General features: G+C 37.5%; 1 protein-coding gene across 1 annotated transcript in view; it reads left to right on the top strand.

The window, feature by feature from the left end:
- The window catches only part of MANBA (mannosidase beta), a 123,944-nt gene that overhangs the window by 88,952 nt on the left and 19,994 nt on the right, over positions 1-14,998 (top strand). The window contains exons 11-12 of the mRNA XM_054485534.2: positions 3,151-3,318; positions 10,070-10,288. Of these exons, the coding sequence (XP_054341509.1) occupies positions 3,151-3,318; positions 10,070-10,288 (387 nt within the window). The remainder of the gene's footprint in view (positions 1-3,150; positions 3,319-10,069; positions 10,289-14,998) is intronic.

The following is a 14,998-nucleotide window of genomic DNA, read 5'->3' as shown; positions in this document are numbered from 1 at the left end:
AATACAGTTTAGGAACCAACTTGTGAGTGTATCATATGCTAGTAAAATACTACTAAAACATTGGGCTGATTCATTAGCATCCATTAGAAATGAACACTGCACCAGGAGATCACCCCTACCTTGTAAAGAGTTTGCAAGACTGTGGAGACATATTGAGTTTTTATAGTGCTCTGCAACATGTTAAAGAAGGAAACAAATCCATTTTCTCGGTAACCTCAGGTAAAGCTACAATGTGGATAATTATTGACTCTGATTTCAATTTCTCATGTCCAACTGTCTGCCAGATTTTTTGCAATGTTGATATACAAAGAACAAATATTTTGATATTTCTTCTTGAATGGTAAGTCTGCAACCTTAGGGAGGTCACTTTACCTCTTGAGCCTCAATTTCTGTATCTATAACTCTAGGATGATGTCACTCCTCATGAAACTGTTTCGAAGATTAAATAGGATAATACATGTAAGGCATGCAGTTCAAAAGAAATAACAAATAATAGCAGCTGTCACACTAACTCAGCATGTCTTCGAAGTACATCTATTATCTTTTACCCAATGCACTCTTTCAAGATTTTTCTTTTTAGCAGGAAATGTGAAAGTCATTGATACTTTCTTCTTTCTCACCTCCCACATCCATCTGGTTTTGAGACAATTTTTTGATACCAATGTTACTTGTATTTGTATTTACTTTCTCACCCCTGTACTTACTACTCTAATTCAAATCCTATTTTTCCCTCTCCTCAATCATTGCATTTGTTTTCTGATTGGACTCCCTAGCATTGGTCTCTTTCAATATGTGCATACTCAACAGAGTTGCCAAAGTCATCTTCCACTGAGACTTTTTAAGTCATACCACATTCCTGCTCAGAACCCCGATCCTGGAATATCTCAACATGCAGATAACAAGGAAGCTAGCGAAGTTATGTCAAAAGGATTTTGAGAGACTCCGAGCAACCAAAAGGGGGATAATTTGAGATTCAATAAGGATAAGGATATCAATGAATTGAATCCATCAAGTGTGTCTGCAGATGTATATTTTGTGAAAAACCATACAGAAATGCAAGGAAGCCATTTCTATAACACTATAATACTCTAGACAGTGGTTACTTTTGGAAGGAGGAAGGGGCTGTGATTAGGAAGAGGCACATGGATGGCTTCCGGCGTGGCTGCACTGGGTGGTGGCTACAAGGGTGATTGCTTTACAATAATTAACCGTGTCATAATTTGTTTTCTGTAACTGTGTTTCATTTTAAAATAAAAGGTTTAAAAAGTACAATTGAACTCCTTCCCTTGCCAGCACCTCCCCTGAGGTGGCTTCTTGACCTCTGGATAAGGTATAAGATCCTCTTATGCAGGACTCCAGCCTGCTGGTGTCTGCACCTGTTCAGGCACCATCTCCGTCTTGCTGTCTATGTCCTGGAACATCTTCTCCATCCACTGCCCTTGTGGGCCACCTCCTTTGTTCTCCTTTGGCCCCTCTTACCTTAAGCATGGGAAAAACCTTTTGCCTTTTGAGACACACATCACACTTTGAATTACTTGTTCAAGGATTTGTCACCTCTGCAAGATTGTCATCTCCCTGAGGCCTAGGACTTATTCCCCTCTGCGTCCCCACTCTGTGGATTATTCACAAAGTGGATAGATGAATGGATGAATGAATAACTTTAAACATATTAATTATAGTTACACAGGTTGCAAGCATTTCGGTTTTATTTTTAGTTTTCTTTCATATAAATAATTAAAATATAACATCTATGCATCTTCAGTTCTTTGATGCATTATTAAAGATCAGGAGAGCCATTTCATGCAGAGTTTGTTAAAATTTTAAAGTAAAGCTTACCATAAAACTCTAAGTCAGCTTGACGGTTGTATGTAACACGGTGCCACTGAAGCTTTTTGCCACTTCAGGATTTATATTTGTATTTTCATCAGTGGCATAAATATGTCAGTCACAGTTGGTAGCAGCTGTCCCTTTCTTGGGCATGTACAAAGACAAAGAAAGGAAACAGTGTTTATATGGCTGGCTGAGAAAAACACAAGACTTAATTTTTTAAAAAATGAAATATATCTCTTTAATATACCTTCAGTGCATCTCTATTTCATCTATGTGAGTTTCTGAGCTTCTTGAATGGAGAACACACTGAGAGCATCAGTTGGGGGCCATCAGTGTAATCATGCATCACAGCGAAAGTGAACCTATAAATATCAATGAGGTAACATTGCCAAAACATGTTCCAAAAGAATTTTTCTTGACCATTGACTCACTCTGCCATTCTCAGAGGAATTTAATTGCTCTCTACTGGGGCACATGTCCTAGTGTGTTAGAAGAAGGGACATGTCTGAGTCTGTCCAGTGCAAAAATAACACAAGTGGATCCTTTTGCCTTTATGTAGGGCCAGCTCAGATGAGCTCAGTTTATGCAGGCCTCATGTGGCACGGTTTTCAGGTAGATTCTCTAATCTTCCCTTTTATATTTAGATATATTCAGTAACTTAATGTTAGTTGATTTCTCAGGACATGACATTGATAGTTATTTCAGGAGACATCACCCTGATTGCCCTAATCTGTTTTCCTTTAGAGTATTCCATATTTGTCTTTAACTGCCAGCATACCTCTAGTACTCACTTGCTTTGTAAAACCTTCTCTAGTTCCCCTTCTGGTTTTCTGATCTCAGTGACGACTGCATAGGAACCTCCGTCCTTCTTTCAGTGGTAGTGTTTGCTTTGCCTCATTTGTTTCTTCCCACAGAACTCCAATTTGTCCAATTTGCTCTTAAGAACCAATCCCCAAAATATAATGTCTCCTGCCTTTTGTATTTCCTGAAAGTTTTCTTTGTGGCAATCCACAGAGTGAAGAGTTTATTCATTCCCCTTTTCTTTCTCTTTCTAAAAAAGATTATATTATCTTCAGTTTTTATATAGCAGAGAAGAGAAACCCTATGTATCAGTGTTTATAAAATCTAGTTAAAAAGAATCTCAGAGATTTCTTAAAATGTATTCCTGCAGCTAACATGACTAGCCATTTTCAAATTAGGTTTTTGGCACATAAGAATTTATGTGCAGAAATGCAAGGGCTCTAATTTTATGAGTAATTATAGCTCTGAGTTTTTTATGTTAACTCTTTGAAAATCATTTTATGTTTTCTTAATTTTCAGATCAAGAGACTGAAATCTCATCCTTCTGTCATCATATGGAGTGGCAATAATGAAAATGAGGAGGCGCTGATGATGAATTGGTATCATATCAGTTTCACTGACCGGCCAATCTACATCAAGGACTATGTGACACTCTATGTGAAAAACATCAGAGAGCTCGTATTGGCAGTAAGTAATGATTTTTAATGCAGTAGACTTTAAGAATGTATCTTTAGGGCCAGGCGCGGTGGCTCACGCCTAGCACTTTGGGAGGCTGAGGCGGGCGGATCACCAGGTCAGCAGATTGAGACCACGGTGAAACCCCGTCTCTACTAAAAATACAAAAAAAATTAGCTGGGCGCGGTGGTGGGCGCCTGTAGTCCCAGCTACTCGAGAGGCTAAGGCAGGAGAATGGCGTGAACCCGGAAGGCAGAGCTTGCAGTGAGCCGAGATCGCGCCACTGCACTCCAGCCTGGGCGACAGAGCGAGACTCCGTCTCAAAAAAAAAAAAAGAATGTATCTTTAAAGTGGATAAGTTTGAATACTGGTATAGTATATTTTATGCCCCTTTTTAGGGCTGTCTTCAACAGTATCGTTTGAATATAGAGTATCCTATTGTAGTGCAACAGCAGATGAAAGGATTCATGGGCTGTGGACTTTTTGGAGGATTAACTTCTCTGTGCAGCTCTCCACACATACACCAATGCAGTGCTTACAATGCTAGGTTGTCACATGCTCCTTGGAGTCCATCCGTGGATCCCAAAAAGTTTAGAATCTCTAGATTAGATGATTATTGATATGCCACTTCTAAAATTCTGTAATCGTATATGTTAAAGTAGAATTTGGTGTATATCACATATGAATATCCTGGTATGTGATTTAAGGGTCAAAGAGAGATGAGAGAGCTGGTCTCCAACCCCACTGTATGGCCCTTGCTCTATAGTGGTTCTCTTTGCACCACTATTTGTCTAATTGGCATATTATACAGACATATGTTAATATAAATTGACCTTTTTGTGAGAAAAAGCAGCATTTTTTTCAGTAATGCCTTCAAAAGTTTTAACTTTTGAAAAACTGTTTAACATGTGATTTAATAATCTGGTTGTCTTTACACTTTTGTGTCTGTGAATAGATGTTTTAAATATCTGGGTATATCCAGAAGCAATTTGAAAAGGCATCTATTTTTTAAAATAGTATGTGATATTAGCACCTAAACATGCCCAGTTTATGGCACTATTCCATTTATAGAAGAAACTTCATTGAGAATTCATGAAAAACATGGGTTCAAATTTATAGTTTACCTGATATATACTAAGTCACGTGTCATGAAGAATTTTTCTATTCACAAAATGTGATGATACAAATTTTAAATAATATTTACAGAACACTTATTTTATAATCTTTTTATTCACAATATTGGTATTATGTTTTTCATGTTTGATGGATTTATAGTTTCTGAGGATTTTCATTTTATAGCATAGTGGTTAAGTACGCAGGCTTTGAAATCCTGGCTGGGCCACTTCCTGTCTATGTAATCTTGGGCGAGTTACTTAATCCTCCTTTTCCCATCTATAAAATTAGGTTAAAAATAGGAGCTAACTTTTAAGAGTTGTTTTGTGGACTAAGTGAGATAATGGATGGAAGGCACATGACTCGGTCTGACACATAGTAACTTTTTTTTTTTAAAGTTAAAATATTTCTTTGGGGGAGGGGACACCACATTTCTGCTTAATGAAAAGAAATATTTTTACAGTCCAGAGCTCTTTTATTTTTTAAACACCTGTTATGCCATGCATTCATAGGGAACAGGTTCTAGAAGCTCAGGCTCTGTTCCATTGGTTCTCACAGTGCACTTCTCTGGGTGGAGCCAGCTGTGCTTCCATTGAACTCAGGCTCCTTTCTCTTTGGCTTCCTTCTTTTTCTTTTCCTTTGTTTCCTTCTTGAGTTTTGGGGAGCTATCTTGGCTCTTAGAGTGCTTAATATGCTCAACACATTAATTCTCTTGGCAACAATCTTGCACTTGTTTGTTTACAACAGTGCCAACAGCATGCTGGGTAGCACAGTAGATTCCTCTGGTTTTCCCACATTAACGTTTGTGGGGCATTCCTTTTTGAACCAGATGCATTTCCCTGATGTCTACATCACCTTTCTTGTAGATTCACATGTATATGGCTAAAGGAACAACTCCATATTTTCTAAAAGGCCTAGAGAATATCAGGTGCCTCTCCTCTTTCCCTTTGTGTGTCATCGTTGTGGTGAATTACTGGAAGATGGTGATTCACAGTAGATTTTTTTTTTGTTTTTGAGACGGAGTCTCGTCTGTCACCAGGCTGGAGTGCAGTGGCGTGGTCTCGGCTCACTGCAAGCTCTGCCTCCCGGGTTCAAGCAATTCTCCGGCCTCAGCCTCCCAAGTAGCTGGGATTACGGGCATAAGCCTCCACGCCCAGCTAATTTTTGTATTTTTCATAGAGATGGGGTTTCACCCTGTTGGCCAGGATGGTCTCGATCTCCTGACCTCCTGCTCCACCCACCTTGGCCTCCCAAAGTGCTGAGATTACAGGTGTGAGCCACCACGCCTGGCCCACCGTAACCTTTTAATTAAAACTAGCCATCATCATCATCATCCTTGTTGGTTTTTTTCAACAAGGTGGGTCTTCAGATACTTACACATTTTGATCATTAATTTTAACACTATATTCTTAAGCTTTAAAAAATTAGTTTCTTTGTGCCATTTCTTTTTCACCTCTGAAATGGAGATATGCCTTTCTCTTTAGGGACTTATTTATCTTAAAACAAGCTATGGGCAATAACTGATGTTTGTAAATTTTTTCAAAGATGAACAGTATTAAAAGCTGCATAATCACTACTGCTTTTACTTTCCATCAAAGTATTAGGCATCATAAAAAGGGAAAGTACCATAAATTGATTCATCTACAAATTGGCTGTAATGATTGGTTTCCTGCTGCACATGCTTTCTTTTTATGGCCATTCTCTTGGATCACCTTATGGTATTTCCTGGTCCAACTAAGGGTTTAAGGTCATGGCTTAGAAAGATGTCATCTGTGAGATTTGCAACAAATAACCAGACCTCAAGAATGAAGGATTTATAAGTGGAAGGAAATTATAATGCATCGTCAAAGGGAGATATTTTTAGGTAGAGACTTGTTTGTAGTTTTACTGCATGGCTCAGCTTGCCAAATTTCTCAAGAATCTCAAGGAATGAAGGGAAATCTGTCAAGCTTGATCAATCAAGGCCAATTGACTGGCTTTCTTCTTCAATGTTCTTCAAAGCCATTGTAGCAAAAATATTTTTAAACATTTAATATCACCTATAATTTCGTCATACTTTTTAATATTTTTAAATTCACCCAGCATCTACTGAATACCTATTACCAAGAGCAAAACCTCATTCCCGATGCTGTGGGGGACACTGTTATCTTTGTGGAGCTTACAGTCTGCTGTCAAAGGGAAACATGGGAAAAATTATCAGACCTTGGGCAGTTAAAAAAAAGTGCTGTAAAAAATGTAGCTTCAAAATGCTGGGAACTATGTGGCAGAACCATTAATTTTAACTGAAATAATCTAAAAAGGCTTTCAAGTAAAATGTTACATTCAAGGCAAACCTTACAGGTGGAGAATTTTGAGGCAAAGCGTTGTCTAGTAGTACTTTAGGTCATGAAAACAATGTAAATAAAGGTAAAAAGATGTGAAAGTAGGTGGTATGTATAATGAGCGGCAAGCAGTGCCTGGTGCCCACGAGCAAGGGACTCCTGGATTACTGTGGGAGAATGGAAGGTAGTAAAGACCGGAAGCAGATCATAGAGGGACTTTAAATCATATTTAAAGTTGAGCTTATTCAGTAGATGGTGGGAAGCTAGTGGACATTTTGGGGGAGAGGAGGAACTTTATCTGGTCCATGTTTATGGAAGATTACTAGCAAAGATTAGGGAGGTGAGAGGTTCTAGACAAGGAAACCATTTATAATAACTAAGAACTCCAAGTTACTGAGATGCCAGGCATCAATGTTAATTATAATTATTATATTAATTAATATTATTATATATTAATATATTAAATTAAAGCTGGATGTGGTGGCTTACACCTGTAATCCCAGTGACTTGGGAGCTGAGGCAGGGGGAGCATTTGAGGCCAGGAGTTTGAGACCAGCCTGGTTGATGTAGCCAGACCCTGTCTCCAAAAAATTTTAAAAATTCTCTGGGCATAGTGGCGTGTGCCTGTAGTCCTAGCTACTTGGGAGGCTGAGGCAGGAGGCTTATTTTGATCCCAGAAGGTCGAGGCTGCAGTGAGCTATGATCATGCCACTGCACTCCAGCCTGGGCAACATTCTGTCTTTTAACAATTTTTTTTAATTAAAAAAACCAAATTAAAAAAAATTATACAAGTGCTTTTTATAATTTATTTACTTAATTTTTGGAAGTTCCGTGGAGTGTAGGCGATATATTTATTTTAGAGTCATTAAGTCCCCAAGGTCATGGAGGTCATAGGTAGTGGAGTCCAGTGGTGTGGGATTGGAAATTAGGTGATGGAAAAAAATATCTGAATGTAGAGTTGCTACTACTCAGAGTGACTGAATGCGGGAGGTAAGAGAGGGAGAAATTGAAGATGACTCCAATCTGGGTACCATTCAGCAAGAAAGGGAGCATAGTCAGATAAGTCTGGAATTAGTAAAAAAGGAATTCTGCTCTCAAAGATTGGATTTGCGATGTTGGCAAGACAACACAGGTGGAAATGTGGAGCTGGTTATCAGGAATGTGTGGCGGTGAACATGAAGTCAAGTGTGCAGGTGTGGCTAGGAGTAATCAGAACATCCATGGGAGGGGAAGCCATGGGACAGGGTATAGAACAAGGAGAAGCCTGAGAGAGAGGTAGAGTGTCCATCTGGGGATGGAGAGGGTAGCTGGAGAAGGAAGAATCAGGAAGGTTGGGGAAAACTGGAATGTGGAAGAATTGTGAACAAACAGCCAGGAGTGGAGAGAGCTTCAGAAATAATAGGTGGTAAATAGGGTCATTTATTGCACACCTGAGAGGGAATAAGTAGGGACAGAAAGAACTGCTTTATTTAGTAAGTAGAAGTTCATGGGTAATTTTTGAAAAACATTTCAGTGGAGTGAAATGATCAGGAAATGAATGTCAGGGGTTTAGGAGTGAGAGGATGGTAAAGAAATCTGATGGACGGCAAGGGATCAAAGGGGCTTTTTATTAGGATAAAGGGAGTCCTAAGGAAGCTAAGGGAAAAGGGCAGTAGAGGGAGATTAAGAAAAAAATGGAGTGGAAGATAGTTTGTTGGCTGTAGTACCAAAGCAAACTAGAAAGATGACCAGAACACAGAGAGTCTGGCAAAGGAAAGGGTTAAGGTTTTTTTTTTAAATGACGGAAGAAAAACAAGAAATGAAATATGAATGGATATACCACGAAAAAGTGAAACCTAATGGTGAAAAGTTGAGAAAATTATTTTCTGAAAGTCTATCTCTCAGGGAAGCCTTACTGGCCTTCTGCAATATGTTTTACATTCCCAAAGAGCCTTGCACTTTTCCTTCAAAATATTCATCATACTTATGATTACTTGTTCAGTATCTGGTTTCAGCACTAAATTGCCGTCTACTCTTCCAAGAGGGTCACCATAGCTGTCTGCTGAACCTCCAGCACATAGAAAGAACTGCATGCCTGGCTCATAGGAAATACTCAAAAGAGATTTGATGTATAAGTACTTGACAGAGTCGTAGATTCTCTTTCTCTCTCTTTCTCTCTCTCTCTCTCTTTCTCTGTCTCTCTCCCTCCCTCTGCAGTGTGGAAAAATGCCAGAGACACAATAGACTTGACGAATACTTACTAAATGAATGAATCTTCTCAGTGAAATAGGAAGTAGTCTCATCTACTGAGATGATAATAACTATATTTTGAGTTCTCACAGTGTGCTAGGCACTCTGTTAAATACTTACATGCTAGATGTTGTAACAGGTAAGCCACAGTATTCAGTGGTTTACATAATAAAAGTTTATTTCTTCCTCACTGACACTATGAAAGGGCTGCTCCTGATTGACAGGCAGCTCCTCTTTCAGAGATATAGACACCTTATTCCAGCTGCACCATCTCTTGCACCCTCACCTGCAAATAGGGGAAGAGGATGAGAATGAGGCACATGGCCCCATACGGGCTAGGAAGCCACTTCCTAGGGATGGCTCTATATTACAGAAACGAGAACATGAATTGGTGGACACCTAGCCATTACTTTCACATAAGAGTTATTTACTATTTATAATACCTGTAAAGGAGGTACTGTTATCCTCATTTTACAGATAAATCTACCAAGGCTTAGACCTGTCCACAAATAATAAAGTTCAGATTTGAGATTTAAAGTCAGGTTCAGGTCCATCTGACTCAGTAGCTTCTGTTCTTACCTGTTAGACCTGTGGTTCTCAAGTGATGGTGATTTTGCCCCCATGGAACATTTGGCAGTGCCTGTAGACATTTTTCAAGGTTGGGGGAGGGGTACTGACATCTATTTGGTAGAGGCCAGGGTTGCTACTAAATATCCTACAATGCATAAGACACCCCCACTCCCAGCCAACCCCAACAAAAACGTATCCAGCTCAAAATGCCAATAGTGTCAAAGTTAAGAAACTCTGGACTAGACTGTACGCCACCCATGATGGATGAGAGTGGAGGCAAAACATGATTGGATTAAGAACAGCTGCTGTGAGGGATGAGCTAAGTGTTACTTATGAAAAGATATAAAGGATTGGCGAAGAGCAGAGAGGTGCTGGTGGTTGTTGAATGGGGAAGAAGGTAAGTGGTCCTACTAATTTTCGATCAGCTACTTGGCATTTCAGGGACTTGTTAGTATTTTTAAAGAAGTAAATGATATATACTTTACAGGATGAATATATTATCCTTGAATTCATTTTATTTCTGAACTCAGGGAGACAAGAGTCGTCCTTTTATTACGTCCAGTCCTACAAATGGGGCTGAAACTGTTGCAGAAGGCTGGGTCTCTCAAAACCCTAATAGCAATTATTTTGGTGATGTACATTTTTATGACTATATCAGTGATTGCTGGAACTGGAAAGTTTTCCCAAAAGCTCGATTTGCATCTGAATATGGATATCAGTCCTGGCCATCCTTCAGTACATTAGAAAAGGTAAGTCACCATTTGATTTTCTAATATTTCAAAATGATAGACTGTGGGCATGTGTTTCTTCTGATCACTGGTTCAGAAAATCATATGAAACCTACGTCTTATTTAAATGAAAGTTTGAGAAGAAGATGGAGGAAAATAAATTTTTTAAACCTTTGGGGATTAGTTTTCTATATTGCTTTTACTGTGTTCCTTCAGGAGCACTGAAAGCACTGAATGGGACCCAGTGGTTGCTTAAGCCTGACTTATTATCACACATGGAAATAACTCTTACTTGCTACAATAACTCTTACTTGTAAATCATATCCTGCAACTGTTTTACCATTTACAGATATTCAGAGCTGGATATTTCACTACAGGAAGAGGGTAAATGTGATAAATAAACCTTAGTCTAATGTTATCATCTTACCTTTTCTCTCCTCTTTCTCCTCCTATGCCATTCCCACCGGCCCCCCCCCATTCCTCTCTCTGCCTCTTTTTCATCATGTTGATGTGTTTTATTTTCTGTATGGATTTTCGCTCTCTCTGTTCCTAAAGATTCAGTTTCAGCATTGTGTGTGTTCTCCTTAAAATAGCTTTATTGAGATATAATTCACTTGCCATACAATGCACCCATTTAATGTGTACAATTTAATAGTTTTCAATATATTCACAGAGATGTGCAGCCAGCACCACAATTTAATTTTAGAACATTTTTATCACTCATAAGAAACCCTGAACCCATCAGCAGCCACTCCCCATTTTTCCCTATCCCTCCTCCCCAGTCTTAGGCACTACGAATCTACTTTCTGTGTCTATAGTTTTCCTTATTCTTCATATTTCATATAATTGGAATAATATAATGTGTGGTCTTTTGAGACTGATTCTTTGACTAAGTGTATTTTCGGGGTTCATCCATTTGACCATGTGTTAGTATGTTCCTTTTTTTTTTATTGCTGAATAACATTTTGTTGCATGGATATACTATGCTTTGTTTATCTATTTATCAGTTGATGGACATTTGTGTTGTTTCCTCTATTTGGCTATTATGAATAATGCTGCTGGGAACATTTGTGTACATGTTTTGTGTGAATATATATTTTCAATTCTACTGAATATATATCTAGGAATGGAATTGCTGGGTCCTTTGGTAGCTTTATCTTTAACATTCTAAGGAACTGTCAAATTGTTTTCTGTAGTGATTGCACGATTTTGCATTTCTACCAGCAAGGTGTTAGGGTTCCAATTTCTCTACATCCTTGCCAACACTTGTTATTTTCTTTTTTTTTCTTCACATTTCCCTGGGAATTTACATTTACAGGAAATTTGCATATCCTTGATGGCTAATCATATTGAGCATTTTTTTTCACGTGCTTACTGGCCATTTGTATGTCTTCCTTTGAGAAATGTCTATTCAAATCCTTTAGCCATTTTGTTTTTTAAATAGAGACAGGGTCTTGCTTTGTTGCCCAGGCTGGTGTGCAGTGGAGTGGTCATGGCTCACTGCAGATTTGACCTCTCTGGCTGAAGCAATCCTCCTGCCTCAGCATTCCCAAGAAGCTGGGACTACAAGGATGTGCCACCACACCCAGCTAATTTTTGTATTTTTTATAGAGACGGAGTTTCACCAAATCATTCAGGCTAGTCTGGAACTCCTGAGCTCAAGTGATCTGCCTATCTCGGGCTCCCAAACTGCTGGGCTTACAGGTGTGAGCCACTATGCATGGCCTGGTCATTTTAAAATTATTTGTCTTTATTTTATTGAATTATGAAAATTAAAAAAAAATATTCTGGCTATAAGATTTTATCAGGTATATGATTTGCAAATATTTTCTCCCAGTCTGTGGGTTGTCACTTTATTCACTTTCATGGTATCACTTATTGCACAAAAAATTTAAATTTTGATGACATTTTACTTACCAGTCTTTTTGGTGTTGCATCTAAGAAATCATTGCCTCATGCCAAATGGCAAAGGTTTATTTCTGTGTTGTCTTCTAAGAATTTTATAGTTTTAGCTCTTGCATTCAAGTCTATGATCATTTTGGGTTATTTTTTATGTATGGTGGGAGGTAGGAGTTCAGGTTCATTCTTTTGCATGTGAGTAGCCAGTTGTTCCAATAGCATATATTAAAAACACTATTCTTTCCCCCATTAAATTCTTTTGGCCCTGAAAATCAATTGACCATAAAAGTTAGGGTTTATTTCTGAATTCTCATTCTGTTCCAGTGGCATATTTCATGTCACTATGCACTGTCTTAATTGCTATAGCTTTGTAGTAAGTTTTGACATTAGGAAGTGTGAGTCCACCAATTTTGTTCTTTCTTTCAAGATTTTTTTTACTATCCTGGGTGCCTTGCATTTCCAAATGAGTCTTGGGATCTATTTGCCAATTTCTGCAGAAAAGCTAGCTGGGATTTTGATAGAGATTATGTTGAATCTGTTGATCAGTTTGTGAGTATTGCCATCTAGTAGTATTAAACCTTCTGATGCATGAACATGGGATGTCTTCTTTAATTTCTTTCAACACTGTAGTTTTCAGTGTACCAGTCTTACACTTCTTTGGTTTACTTATTCCTGAGTGTTTTATTCTTCTTGATGCTATTGTAAATAAATTATTTTCTTAATTTCATTTTCAGATTGTTCATTGCTAATGTATAAAAATACAAATGATTTTTGTATATTGAGCTTGAATCCTACAAAGTGGCTGATCTCATTTATTAGCTCTAATAATATTTTGGAAGATATTCTTTAGCATTTTCTATATATAAGATCATGTCATCTATAAATAGAGATATTAATAATATTACTTCTTCCTTTCAATCTGGAAGCCTTTGATTTCATTTTCTTAATTTCCTTGGCTAGAACTTTTCATACAATGTAGAAAATGAGTGGGAAGACGAGATATCCTTGAGTTCTTTTTCTTAGGGGGTACATTTCAATGTTTTACCATTTAGTGTTATATTGACAATAGGTTTTTAGTAGATGTCCTTTATAACGTCAAGGAAGGTCCCTTTTATTTCTAGTTACTGAGTGCTTATATCATGAAAGAATGTTGCATTTTTAAGTGCTTTTTCTTCATCTATTGAAATGATTATGTGGTTTTGCTCCCCTTGCATCAGTTGTATAAAGTAACCAAAAAAAAGTCTTTTAAGACCATTTCAAAATCTTTTTCAGTTTCACTGCCTGAACACTATATTTGCTTATACACATTGAAGTTATATTGTACTTTAACTTTAATGATGTCATAACCTTAGCTCTACCCTTGGTTTTTTAAAATTAAAAAATTAACCAAAAATTGTATATATCTATTGTGTACTACATGATGTTTTGAAACATATATACATTGTGAAATTCCATACCCCGTTTTTTAATTGCTCCCAAATTGTGGGGCTAATGTTTTGGGAATACTATTGTTTCAGAGTGAAGGAGGATGAAGTTCAGTATCCTGACACAGGTAGGAACAAGTGTTGAGAATGGGAAGGAAGGAATGAAGGAAGCAAGAATATTTACTGAATAATTGCTGTGTACCATGTACTCATTCTTTAATTCGACAATAATCTACCCATTCCACTTTGAGATCCAGGAGGAAATCAAAGTACTGCAAGAGGACACAGATAGAACTCCCACCCTGCAGTGCTTTGATTTCCTTTTGGGCCTCAGGCAAAGTGGAGTGGGTAGAGTATTGTCTACTAAAAGAATGAGTACCTGGTACACAAGCAGTAATTCAGTAAATATTCTTGCTTCCTTCATTCCTTCCTTCCCATTCTCAACAATATGTAGCTGGGTTCAAACTTACTCTCTGTCTCCAGAGCTGATAGATTTTCTTTTCACCATGCTTTAGAAAGATTAGTGTTAGAAATTGCTAAACCTTTTCCTTAAATCTATAATAATTTCTACTGGCCTCCTTCAAATAATGGAATTACTTTTATCCCATATTTTTGTGAAATGCCTGATGATGTTCAGAGATAATAAACACTATATTTTAAAACAGAGAAAGTTGAGGATAAGTGCTGCTCATTATGAATCATTTGTTATCTCTTGATTTAGTCATCTTTTTTTAAGCTACACTGCTTGGTTGAGAATTTGAATAGGTGACTGGGAAAATAAAAGAAACCAAAAGAACAACTAAATAAAGCTTGGCTCTTTTATTTAGAAGCTTTTTCATGTATTCAACAACTTGATTAAAACATATCTCTTTAATTTGGGATACATTGATTTTTCATAAAATATAATATTTTTAACATGTTGATAAAGGACGACTGTTGATAAAGGATGTGCATCTAAAATGTGTACGAGATGATTGTAAATATGAATCTCTCCTTTAAATACATAATAGGAGTAGTTAGCATTATTTAATTCTGGTGGTGGCATTTTGGAAAAACATCTATAATTAGGAAAAACTTCCAAATGTAATATGGCTAGTGTACATTTCTTATATTTGGGTATGAATCAGTTCCTGAAGAATAACCTTTTCCTTTTAAGGTAATGGGCCCATGTGTTGCTTGATTACTGGGAATGAGAAGTCATACTTTATGAAAAGGGATTAAGCTTTTTTAATTTTCAGGTTTTTGGGTGGAGGAGCAGAGTATGTTTTTTCAAAGTCTGTGTAACTTGAATTAAAACTCTGGATATTTTCAGATGTAGCCAGCAATTGTCTTCTTTCTTAAATGCTAACAGTGCATTAAATTATAGGCCTAGAAGCCAGAATTATTGCTTTTTTCTCTTTTTTTGTAG

This window comes from Pongo pygmaeus, chromosome 3 (genome assembly GCF_028885625.2).
Source record: "Pongo pygmaeus isolate AG05252 chromosome 3, NHGRI_mPonPyg2-v2.0_pri, whole genome shotgun sequence".
Taxonomy (NCBI): Eukaryota; Metazoa; Chordata; class Mammalia; order Primates; family Hominidae; genus Pongo; species Pongo pygmaeus.
This window is presented reverse-complemented; position numbering and strand designations above follow the sequence as displayed.